At 37.3% G+C, this 13,445-nt stretch overlaps 1 protein-coding gene across 1 annotated transcript in view; it reads left to right on the forward strand.

Moving 5' to 3' along the window:
* TNNI3K (TNNI3 interacting kinase) overlaps positions 1 to 13,445 on the forward strand; it is a 270,883-nt gene that overhangs the window by 82,714 nt on the left and 174,724 nt on the right. Inside the window, exons 8-11 of the mRNA XM_058538296.1 lie at positions 6,030 to 6,174; positions 6,261 to 6,365; positions 10,058 to 10,152; positions 10,750 to 10,899. Of these exons, the coding sequence (XP_058394279.1) occupies positions 6,030 to 6,174; positions 6,261 to 6,365; positions 10,058 to 10,152; positions 10,750 to 10,899 (495 nt within the window). The remainder of the gene's footprint in view (positions 1 to 6,029; positions 6,175 to 6,260; positions 6,366 to 10,057; positions 10,153 to 10,749; positions 10,900 to 13,445) is intronic.

The raw sequence follows: 13,445 nt of genomic DNA on the forward strand, positions 1-13,445 counted from the left end.
TTTTACTTTATAGATACTTTTTATTTGTACTTTCCTTATTTTCTAGGAAATAATCTTGAAGCTGATTAATCCTGTACTCATAAACTAATTTGTTCCACAAGTCATAATTTATTGTTTTTAATATATTAATTAAACCTGTATGTTAATTTTTTTTTTTTCATGAGGAAGATCGGCCCTGAGCTAACATCTGCCAATCCTCCTCTTTTTTTGCTGAGGAAGACTGGCCCTGGGCTAACATCCATGCCCATCTTCCTCTACTTTATATGGGACTCCGCCACAGCATGGCTTGACAAGCGGTGCGTCGGTGTGCGCCTGGGATCTGAACCGGCAAACCCTGGGTGCCGCAGGGGAGCGCGAGCACTTAACCGCTTGTGCCACGGGGCCGGCCCCCTGTATGTTAATTTTTATTTACATGTTTTAGCTCAATTCTTAATATATCCGGTGCTCCAGTAAATGAGATTTTCCTAGGTAAATTATTCCTATTTGTTGTTATTCACTAATCTTTTTTTAATTGAGATAAAATTTACATATAGCAAAATTCTCAAATCTTAAACGAATATTGACCTAAAATGAATATTTACTTATGCATACACCCACATAAAAACCACCCAGATCAAGATACAGACACAGACTAATTCCATCTGGAAAGTTGAATTCTGGAAAGTTCCCTAATGTCCCCTTCTCAGTAAATAGCTTTCACCACCAAACGAAAGCAATATTCTGGTTTCTATTGCCATAGGTTAGTTTTTTCTGTTCTAAAAGTTCATATGATTTTGTGACTGCCTTCGTTTGATCAACAAGATGATTTTGACTGTAATCCATGTTATTGCATGAATGATAGCTTGCTCTTTTTTATTGTTGAAGATTATATGAATATTCCACAATTTGTTTATTCATTCTCCTCCTAATGGACATTCGAATGTTTCTAGTGTTTGGCTTTTATGAATATAGCTTCCAGAAATATTCTTATTTAATTCTTTTGGTGGATGTATGTATTCCCTCTCTCTTGGGTATATATATATATATATATATATATATATATATATATATATATAGGAGTGGAATTGCTGGATTAAAGGGTATGCATATGTTTAACTTTTTAGGAAATTTCAGACAGTTTCCCAAAGTGTTTGTACTGTTTCTCACTCCCACGGCAATATATGAGAGTTTCGGTGTCTCCCCACATTCTCCCCAATATTTGATATTACTATTATTTTTAATGGGAATAGAGTTAGACTATGCTCAGGATGGAAAAAAAGCTTTAGAATACACAGAAAGATTTTAGATGCAGTTAACAGAGTAGAATTTCCTGCAACTTTTTATTTTTCAAATTATGAAATGAATTTTGGAAAATCGATTACAAGTATTGAAAAAAGTTCTTTCTTTTTCTCTTCCTCACAAACTTTATTTTTTGCCACAAATTCACTCAGAGTTACATCTTGTCATTGAATTCTCTCAGGCACATCCAACATTCTTCCATTGACCCTCAAGAGACCTAATTAAAAGCCCAGCTGTAAGAACTGCAGGCCTTTGCAGCAGAAACGATGCCTGTTTCCAAAAGGACGAGGTTGTCAAAGCTCTAAAACTGCCCGTTCCTTGGTCCAAAATTGAGATTGATATGCAGTTTAAAAAGCTAATCAATGTTTTCATCTACTCATAAGGAAAACACAAAGGCTCCCAGAGACAACTGCAGCAAGAGGCTAGGGCAGGTTCCAGTTTCCATGTTGGAAACAGGGCCATTTTATTTTGTAAAGTTTGAGAAACATAGTGTGTGTCATTTTCTGTGAACCAGTGCAATAACTCAGGTATCTTCTCTGTAGCATTATCATAAGCAACCTGTGCTGTCAAGAGGCAAGGAACACTGTTCTTTGGACCTTGTTTAAGCAGTCTCTTTGATTCTGTTGGTTTAGAATAGGCAGAGGTACACCTGTGTGAACTACTGAACACATAATTGTGTTTTTGAAACTGCTTCACTCTTCCAAGGGTTCAGGAACCGCTCATTTTTTTACTTTTATTACTGATGCCAACCTTAGCTTTTTATTCCTCTGTGCAACTCCAAAGCTCGGTGGTGTCAAAATGAGTGTCATTTATGATCAGCATGCCTCCAGGATCAAAGGACTCTTCAACAAAAGACATTGAAATGTGTACTGCGCCCGTATTCCCCTACATACCAGCATCATATGATATAATTTTTAAAATTTTCTTTCTGACTCACACGAGCACTACGTGCTTCCTCCTCAATCATTTAAAAAATCAAGAGACAGCGTGACTCAAATTTTTAAGTATTTTTATTTCCTTCTAATGCACAATTGATATTTAAGTCCCTTTTGCACTTCAACCAATTGCAAAGAATAAACCAGAAGATCTATTGTGCTGATGGTCACTGCACAGGATTTATTACCAGCTAGTTCACTTGTTCCAAAATGTAGCTAAGCCTCCAGATGATTTATCTTAGATCTGGACCTTGCCTGTGGTGAATGGACATTCGAAGAAGAGTAAATGAATGACCCCAAAAGGAACACCATTTGAAATCTGGTATTTACAGTATGTTTCCATGATAACAGAATGTCACAAATGAAAATAAATTCAGGTTACAAAATTAGCCAAAATGTAATTCTGAAAGCAATCTCTTCAGTTCAGCATGTTTGAGAGGCTGACCTATTCAGTCATGTATGTTTTAAGTCTCTGGTCTTCTTCCCTGTACCTCTCAGGGCAATGAAAAAGGAGAAATGTAATTCTTATTGAATGAGATTGGAAAGGTCAAAATATTGCTGGACTCCATAAGAATACAATGGTGATACAGTCCTTACAATTTATCATTTTAATAAAGTTAACAATGGAAAATTTAAAATTCAGAACTTATTAATTTTTTATCATTTGAATGTTAAATGCTATAGTTCTTTTAACATGGAACTGGATATGATAGAAAGTCACAAATATTTCTAGGACATGGTTAGTAAGAGGAAGTATTTTATTTTTAAATATATACCTTGTTGGAGCTATTATTGAATTTGTTATTGAAAATTTGTTATTGAATTTGTTGGATTTGTTATTGAAAATTTATTTAAGACACACTTGGGAGTTGTTTTACAGAGCTAATGGGATGCACTGATGTTACTGGGTTAATACAGAAATTTTTAATTTATCTTTAAGATCAATAAGCAGAAATAAGCAAGAAGTAGCATCCATCCACCCACCCATTCATCCAATCATTCTTTCACAAGACATTACTGAACACATGCTCTCTTCAAAGTAGAGGACTAGGTACTAAATATTCTCCTAATAATGATTTACATGTGTTCCTTTGCTTGAAATTCTCCTTTATTTAAGTCTCTCAATAAGATGTTAAGTTAGAGCAAATAGAATATTGTTCATACATTCAATTTTCCTCAGATAAGATGTAATAATATACATATTTTTTTTTTGTTTTTGTAAACTGGTCCAAGACAAAACTAAGCAGGTCACAATGACTGAAGCAGAAGTACAGATATATATGTATAAACTCTGCCTCTGATCCAGATTTCTCCTGGCTTGTCCCTTCTGTTGGTATTTCTATCTTCTTTGATGGGAAGAATGTCTAGGCCACTGCAGGTAATTCACCAAATAGATAATCTACTTTGAAGTTTATTGATTCAACTAGAGAAGAATAATGTTGGATGGGGCCAGGGATGGCCAAAGGCAAATTATGAATTAATGGAAGATTGTGCTGCATTCTGCCTTACAATGTCCCTTCTGAACCTCAAGAACTCTGATGTGACCTCCAGAAGCCCTGGACCTCCTACTGTTCTCAAGCATCGACTCATGGTATTGACTCTCCCTGGCTTCCAACAGAATGTGAACAAAGGAAAAGTATCATGAAAGGAAGATAATCAAAACAACCAGGAACATTATTCTGAAGGAAAGGTGTCCTTCTGAGCCACTCATTAATAGAAAAGATTCAAAGACGTATTTTTCAATAACAGCCTCGGGAGGAGGAGTGCAGTGACTTTGTTAAAGATTTCCCTTTGGCTTAAGATCTTGCAGAACAATAAAATGAGAATCATGGTCTATAAATATAGCAGCTACAAGGCCTAAATCAATGTTTATTAAATGTTAAATGATGATTATAACAACAGTGGTAATAAACTACTTGCACATTTTTTAAATTAACTATTATCTTCCCATGCATTCTCTTCCTACCCTTCATCATTTTTTTTTAATCTTCTTTCCTTCAATTCTTTTGGTTCTATGGATAATTTTTATCATAGATGTATGTAAGAATGAGAAGGAATGGGATTTGTTAAGGGCTATTATTTTCTGTTTTGAATAAAGCATTCTGTACAGATGGACCAAGTAATCAAATAACAAAACAAATGGGTATAGAGCAGTTGGTTCAGTTTTAAACTTGTGCTAAAGCAGATCCAGAATTTAGCAGCTTAGTGTTCAGTTATTACTACTTCAGGCCTATAATTATTGACAAGTCAACTAGATTGTTAGTTATTTGAATGCTTTTAAATCTTATTGGTCTTAGCACTTAGCAAATTTCTAGGAGGAAAATTCGTAAAAAGGGAGAGTAGACATTCTTATTAAGTGTCTAATATGTGACAGACATCGTGCTAGATGCTTTCCCATCATGCTCTCCTTTAATCCTTTCAGCATCCCTGGAACAATAGTGTTATTATATCCATGGTTACTGATAAGAAATCAATATCTCCAACACATAGCACAGTGCCTGGTGCATAGTGACCATTGAATACTTGTTGAGGAATGAGTATACATCAGTCAGGTATTCTTTTTGGCGAGCATTGGAAACTAACTCTCGCCAATTCAAGCATAAAAGGAATATATTGAAGGATATCAATTAGCACATAGAATCTTCTCCAGGACAGAGGGGAAAGCCAAGTTTGGAATTCTCACAGTGAGGAACAATGTCCAAAATCACGCCCCAACCTAGTCCTTTGAAGACACACTACCACCCCTTCTAGGCACACACACCAACACTTGTGCTTCTGGCACCAAAGATGCAGAGCACTGAGCCTGTGGCTGGAATCAATACCACTGGAAATTAGATGGGGCTCCTCCACCATCTGCTACATCGCCAAGATAGAGGAGGCTCTGCTTTTTAGTGTCTTCAGCTCTGATGTCAGATATAATGTGTTGATTGGAGGAGCCCATAGATAATGTCCAAACCGGGGCGCTGTTGAGAGTGAAAGGATCACTATTAAAAATTATGCCAGGATGACAAGCCTAAACTGAGACATACGGTCACCCTCCATGAATCCTGTGCACTAGCTGCAAAGGAGGCTTGGAAAGCACATTTTCAGCTTCTGTGATAGAACATAGTCTTGGCCTCCAGTCAGTACTTTCAGCACAGGGAATTCCCCAAATGTCAGAGGAGGTTATGAGGCTGAGCAGGCCTAAGAGAAGAACAAATGCCCACTACTGAGTGAACAATTGAATGTGAAATAACTGTCTAAGGAAATACAGTTAATGAGCCCTGCCCCACTCTAGAGCTCATTGTCTTTTCATTATTCCACACCTTGTATACTGTAGTATGAAAATTCTCAGTTAAGGGAACATCGGAACCTCCTAATTAGTGTTGTAAGTGTACAGAGTGCTGGGCCCCACCCTAACCTATTGAACCAAAATCTCTGGGAGTGGTGCTCTGGCCAGGATCTGTAATTTTTAATATCTTCCAAAGGAAAAAAAAAAATCAATTTGAAAGGAGATTCTTGTGGAAATGAGGCCATGAGTACCTTTTGGATGCTTACTAGTTTCCTGAACTATTTTATTGTGCAAGGTAGATTTGATTAGATGCATTCCATAGAATTTATGGGAGCTAGAAGAAAGCCTGTTTAATGTGGTAATAGGCAATAGAATAGAATTATAACTTTTTTAATTGGTTGCACTTAATTTCCTTTATTATTATCATTAATTGGCAATTTCCAAGAGTCTCTCAGGCACTTAGAAAAGTCTCTGACACCACACATGAGAAGGCTGAGAAACAGAGGATTCCAGATAACATCCTTTTTCTTTCTTGTTGATGACAGTGAATGCTCAGGACAATGAAGACCACGTCCCACTCCATTTCTGTTCTCGCTTTGGACACCACGATATAGTGAAGTACCTGCTCCAGAGCAATCTGGAAGCTCAGCCACATGTTGTTAATATCTATGGAGACACCCCTTTGCACCTGTGAGTATTATGTATAGATCTATAGGTCCTCCGGGTATACCGTGTGTACCTTCTTGCTGTTATCAAAATATTTTCTTTAACTCTAGGGCATGTTACAATGGCAAATTTGAAGTTGCCAAAGAAATCATCCAAATATCAGGAATAGAGAGTCTGACCAAGGAAAACATCTTCAGTGAAACAGCTTTTCACAGGTAAAAGAATATTGAAGTGCAATAGCCACTAAACTTAGCTGACACCCTGCAGCACCTGGAGTTGTGTACATAAAGAACGAATAGCGGCAGATGTTGCGATCAGAGAGCAAGAGCAGAGGGTGGGCAGAGGACAAGGAGCCCAAGCTAGACGTACAGAAGAAAAGGTAGAGGCAGATGCTGCAGTCAGTACAACAGATGGGGCCGGAGCCAGATGCTGCATTCCAGGCAGCAACCACAAAGACAGGGACTGATGTTGCCAAGGCAACAGGCCTATCAACATCTGTAAGCATATTGCTTCTCTTCCACTTCACTCTGCAGAAAGCTGCCAAGAGGGGTAGTGCCCATAATCCTCCTCCCACAAGAATCTCATTACCAGAATTCATCAGCATTAAATGTGACACTTTTTTTCTTACCACTTAAACCTTATGTGCAAATGTATCTACCTATCTAGGGCATCCATCTGTCAGCCTGTAAGAGCTTAGTCAGGGTGGCTACCGAGATACCTAAGAAGGCATTAGCTCCTTGCTAGGAATCTGTGAGAGCCCTTCACAGAGTGCTCTAGAAAAGCACACTGAAGGAGCCACTGGGTTTGCAAAAGTTACAACAAATAAGAAAGAAAGAGAGAGAGAAGGAGAGAGAGAGAGAGGGAGGAAAGGAAGGAAGGAGGGAGGGAAGGGGTTGCTAAAAACTCAGAACCATAACTCTCTAAAATGTCCAAAAGAAAGGCAGATATTTTATAAAATTTAAAACCCTCATTTTTAACAATGAGTTACTATTTTGCTATAAAAATAACATAGTAATTTGAATTTAGTAAACCTTGACTATAAGATCATGTAGCTACACATTACAGATTTCTTGGCTAGTTTGTAACCTCTAAAAAATGTATTTGAGACTAATATGTTATTTACGTAGTATCTGTATTGCACTGTTGAATAATAGAAATGAAGAGACTCTTTTTTTCATACTGAACTAAAACTAAGCTTGTGCTTCTGCATCAGGCATCAACCTGTCAAATTTCACTTGGATTTCCAGATTTTTCTTATCAACCAAAGAGGTCAGCCAAAAGGGAGGTGAAGAAAATTTCCAGTTATGGAGCATTGATTATATGCTGGATGATTTGCATTCATTATCTCATTTAATCCTCATGGCCATTTTATTAAGTTGGATTTATTGTCCCTCTTCTGCAGATGAGAAAATTGAGGCTCAAGGAAGCTAAGTAACTTGCCAAAGATTCTTATGCCTAGAAAAGCACGTATTAAATGCCTGACTAATTCTAAATACTGTGCTTTTTATATATCTTCATACTCTAGTACCAAAATATTTTGTCTGTTTTCTACACACTCTGTAAGTCTTCAGAGCATGCCTTCAGTCAAAATGGATCTGTGGAATTTGTCCCTCAAGGGGGCAATGGGCAGAACCGATATGTGCGGGTTACTGGTGTCCTCTTTCCCCATTAGGTCACACTTGTTAAGGCTCACATCTCAGGCTAGTTTTCAAAACATTTTGCCACTCTGTGCATACAAATTGGAACCAACTAAAATCAGAGGGTGATTGTCACCTCCAGAAGATTATCTATATGACAAGATTAGTGAAGTAAGTTAAAAGTATGTATCCAGTTGTTTAATTTTGTGCAAACCTGTGGCTACTAGGAATAACACATTAATATTTTTATTCTATTCATTTTAAGCACATACGTATAAAATAAGCTTTTCTTTTACATGAGGAATTCCATTTGATTATGAATTTTTCTATGTACAAATTACAGTGCTTTGCACATAGTAAGCACTCAATACATGTCTGTTGTTTTCATATATATATATATATATACACACACATATATATTCACACATATACACAAATATGTATACACAAATATGTGTATATTCAGAACTCATCATTTCCGGTATAGTTGCTTTGAAAAGGAACAATGAGGCAACTTAGATAGTGGAACGTTAAAAGTGTAGTGTTATGGATCCTATTTATAGTGCAAATAATTAATGTTGATATAATCTATTGAACTTAGATGGTGGCTTTTTATTTACTCAATTATTCAAAAAAAGATTTATTAAGGACCTGCCTTGTATTGGTAGCAACATTAACATGACATGATCCCTTCCCTCCTTAAAGGAATTCTATTGTAAGGTAAATAGAGGTCTCTCCATTACCATAACACAATGTGATAAGTGTTCTAAGACTGAATTGACAGAGAAGCAGAGGAGATAGCAATGAACTCAGCCTTTGGCTCATGAGAAGACTTCATAGAGGAAGCAACAGTTCAGCTTGATGAATAATGGTATTTCTTTAAAGAGAATAATTATATTTCATTAAATAAAAAGGATTTGGGCAAAGCCATCCCAGGATGAAATAGTAAGACCCAGTGAACTACCTCTTCTAAAACAAAGTCTGGAAGGAAAAAACACTTTTCTTTACTCTCCCACTACACTCAACACTTCACTTCCAGAATACATGACACCAGCTGTGTGTGAGTTTGTCCCACACAGAGCAATTCTCCAATTCTCTGCAGACACCAAGTGGATGTCCTACTGTTCAGTTCAATTCAATTCTGACACTATCTACCTGGAGTTACTGTCAGATCTCACAGGTTAAGGGGCCAATCCCACAGGACTACCCCCCACTTCAGATGCCAATCACAAGTCCAGCTTATCATCTGAATCTCTCAGGACCCTCCTGGGTTCCCCCATTTGATTGTCCTGCCGAATGCTTAGGTGTTGTGGTTAAAAATGCATGGAACTCTTGCAATATTTTCCCTCCTTTTATGAAAAGAATTAATATAATAGGAAATATTTAATAAGAAAATATTAGAAATTTTATACAACTCCTTTCTTGAAGGCCCAGATTTGAGAATCTTCAGGATTTTATTGCTCTGTGTGCTTGGTTTTTTTTTTTTTTTTTTTTGAGGAAGATTAGCCTTGAGCTAACATCTGTTGCCAATCCTCCTCCTTTTGCTGAGGAAGGCTGGCCCTGGGCTAATATCCATGCCCATCTTCCTCTACTTTATATGTGGGATGCCTGCCACAGCATGGCTTGATAAGCAGTGCGTAGGTTCGTGCCCAGGATCGGAACCTGCAAACCCTGGGCCGCCAAAGCAGAGTGCGCAAATTTAACCACTACACCACTGGGCCGGCCCCTCTATGTGCTTGTTTTTTATCACTTCCTTCTCTTCTCTCTTCCCTCCTTCTCCCTTCTCTGTCTCTTTGGATCTGTTATATACACATCAGCAACTAGAATAGCCTGAATGAATCAGGGCTGTATTAGTTTTCTAGGGCTGCCATAACAAAATATCACAGACTTGGTGGCTCAGGAGAAATTTATTTTCTCACAGTTGTGGAGGCTGGAAATCCAAGATCAAGGTGTTAGTAAGTTTCATTTCTTCTGAAGCCTCTCTCTATGGCTTGCAGATGGCCACCTTCTGCTTGTGTCTTTAGATGGTTGTCCCTCTGTCTGTGTCATCCGTGTACTAATCTTTCTTTCTTATAAGGACACCAGTCATATTGGGTTAGGGCCCACACTATTGATTCCATTTTAACTTAATTGCCTCTTTAAATGGTACCTCTTTAAATACAGTCACATTTTACAGTTATGGGAGTTAGAGCTTAAATGTATTAATTTGGGGGCCACACAATTCAGCCCATAACAGGGGCCTTCTGTTTTCCTTATGTTGGATTTTGCAGTGCTTGTACCTATGGCAAGAGCATTGACCTGGTTAAATTTCTTCTTGATCAGAATGTCGTAAGCATCAACCACCAAGGAAGGGACGGGCACACAGGTAAGACTGTGGTAAGAACATCACCAATTTCTGATGTACATCAATGCTCAAGAACAGTGCTGTGCTCAAGAGGGAAGGGAGCAGTGGGAGTGGTCAACCGCAATGAGGAGAGATATTTTATCAGTGACATCATTTATAATTGATGGTGCACAGTGATAATAAGAAGCAGACTGACTTTTGGTCATTTTCATTATTGTGGTATATTATCTACAGTCGATGCATCCATTATGGCCTGTACCAGGCACAGACCAACTACACCACCTTGCCCTTGGTTTGCTACTCAAGAAAAGTACTTGTTTGAGATCTTTGTTCTTTGATTTGTACAAAGATGTTAACATTTGTTCTTGGTAATTACAGTGGATGTAGAAAGACTAGAAATTGTGCTAAGCAAAAAGGCAGTCTATATAGAAGATCGACTAGAATAGGATACTTCTTTTGCTTAAAGTATGTGTTGCTTGCTCAATCTTTATCAAAGAAATCAATCCTTGCATTATATTTCTGGCCACATTGCTGTTATATGGTTATGACTGTCTTTTGAAGATCAGTGTTCAGTTTTCCTCTTTTCTCCTTTTGCACTTTTATTCTATTCTGTTACAGGATTGCACTCTGCTTGCTATCATGGTCACATTCGCCTGGTTCAGTTCTTACTGGATAATGGAGCTGATATGAATCTGGTAGCTTGTGATCCCAGCAGGTCTAGTGGTGAAAAAGATGAGCAGACATGTTTGATGTGGGCTTATGAAAAAGGTATATTTTTCATCATTGCATCTCTGTAGTGACACATTGAACTGTGTACATAGATTATGTCAATGCATCAATAATTCTTTTGTTTGCATGACTTGTACACTCCTTTTTTCTCTGTAGATTGCATTTGAGTCTTTGGGGACTTGGATCAAAGAGTCCAATAGACCATCACTAGGGAAGGCAACTCCTGGGCTGTAGATGAGCTGAAGGCATTCTTGGTATTGGCACTTTGAAAAGAGAATGAGCTATCACATTCCTAGGTACTAGAGAAACAAAATTGTGATAGGTAATGATAGCTACTTTTTTGGAGTCGACATAGAGCTGGACTTTATCTCTTATACAGGAGACTTTTGATGTGGATGCAAATTTTCTAAAATGAAATAAATACAAAGAAACAAAGGGAATATTTGTCAGATCTAAACCTAATGACAATATGCCCACACTAGAAAAAGTAAGGGAGCCAATGATTAGTGCTTAAGTATAAAATTACTTGAGCTCAAAGTGGTGAAAACTTGGGCTCTGATGTAAGAACACCTGGGTTTAAATCAAGCCATATTCTTTGATCTTGGGCAAATTCTTTATTCTTGCTGAACTTCAGTTTCTTCATCTGAAAAAGGAGAATAATAACAACTCCTACTTCACAAGATTGTCAAGATTAAATGAGATAATACGGGCAAATTGCTTACAACAGTGGCTGGCACAAAATAAGTACCTAGTAATTGGTATTTCAGTGATGATAACAGTGGAAATAGTAGTGGTTCAGAAACAAGGATGATTTATAATGAATTCTTCAATTTTAAGGGAGAGGAAACTAGAGACAATCAGAAAGTGAAATAGCATCTTTGTCATCGTTCTTAAGATGTATATTTACCTCTAAGCGGGCTCTACATATACACATAAGCTCCTAAGGAGTTTAAATTTCTAGGTGACATAGAACAGTATACATTGTCATTGAAATGAGTTACAACTAAATACTGTAAAATATATCAGACTTTGTTGCCTGCATTGTCTTGTTGGGATGTTTAACATATGTAAAGAAATTCTCTTATCTTTTTCAATGCTAGAATCTTAGAATACCATACTAAAAAAGAGCACTTACTAAACTGGAAGGTTTCTCGGGCTACAAGTTGATCTAAAAGGTTTTCTGCCTGAAGTAGGACATGAAAGTCCATTAATGAAAGGAGAGATGGAGTTTGATGGATAGAAATGGGGAGCTATTGTAAGCACATAGATGAAGAGAAAGAAAAACATATAGGTCTGAAGACTGCTAGTGAAAAAATGATATAGGAGTTACTTTAATAGAGACAAGTGAACAGACATGGAATAGTAAGGAATGAGTTAGAGAAAGGCCTGCTTTTTTTTTTTTTTTTTTTTCACTTTCTGAGTATTGTATAAATACACATACACACACCCATGTTTGCACATTATAACTCAATGAATTTTCACAAACTGAACTCACTCAGCATCCAGATGAAGAAACTGAACATGACCAGCACCCAAAAGCTCCCCTTACGTTTCCTTCCGGTCACTCCCCAAAGAGCGTACCACTGCCTTCTTGGGCCATAGATTAGCTTTGCCTCTTTTTGTATATGAATGGAATGTTATGTATATATGTCTAGTGTCTGGCTTCTTTTGACCGACAGTTTGTGAGATTCATCCATATTGTTGCAGGTAGCTGTACATCATTCAATCTTGTTGTATGGTGTAGTGTTTTGTAACTATATCACAATTTATTTATTCATTCTACTGTTTATGGGCATTTGGATAATTTTTAATTGGGGACTGTTAAGAATACTCTTACTATGAACATTTACGTACATGTCTTTTGATAGCTGGATGCATTTCTATTAGGTATAACAGCCTTCTACTTTGTATAAAAGAAATTCCAGATAGTTTTATATGTGAGTATCGGTTGGAAAATCTTACATATTCTGAAGCCTCAGGAGGCTTCACTAAGTTCTTTTACTCAACACGTTGCATTTATTCAAGTGATTCTCAGACAGTGTCTCTCAAGAAATTTGAGTTTCAGAGAAAGACTGTTTACAAGGCATTAGTCTTCTGGAAGAGACAGCTCAGAAATAGCTGCTACAGCTAGTTCTTCACAGGGGCTGGGTTTGTTTGTTTTTAGTTGATTGAGAGTGATGGTTGAAAACTGGTTTTACTTTTGTTTTTTACGGAATTCCACACTTTAGAAAACAATGAATCATTGTGTAAGCTCCTAAGATATCCTAGCAAATGACAACAACAAAAATCCTTTAGCTTAGAGGACTTACTCACTGGTCTCTGCAACATATGCCATACTTGTCACTCTTATTTGTTTGACTAATGTTCCAGGCATCAGTGTTGCATTTCATTATTACTAAGAATTGTAACAAATTGAATGTTAGTACTCAGGAGACAGATGGATGTTTTGCATATGTTCTAGGGCAAAGCAAGTCAAACCAACAAAATGAAATTGTTGCTATTTTCCTGTGCTAGAGAAATTTTGCATTGTTTCCATGTGTTCAGGGGGATTGAAATGGCCTTGTTAAAATATTGCCAACAGTGCA

The sequence above is a fragment of the Diceros bicornis genome, chromosome 4, assembly GCF_020826845.1.
Source record: "Diceros bicornis minor isolate mBicDic1 chromosome 4, mDicBic1.mat.cur, whole genome shotgun sequence".
NCBI classification, from domain to species: domain Eukaryota; kingdom Metazoa; phylum Chordata; class Mammalia; order Perissodactyla; family Rhinocerotidae; genus Diceros; species Diceros bicornis.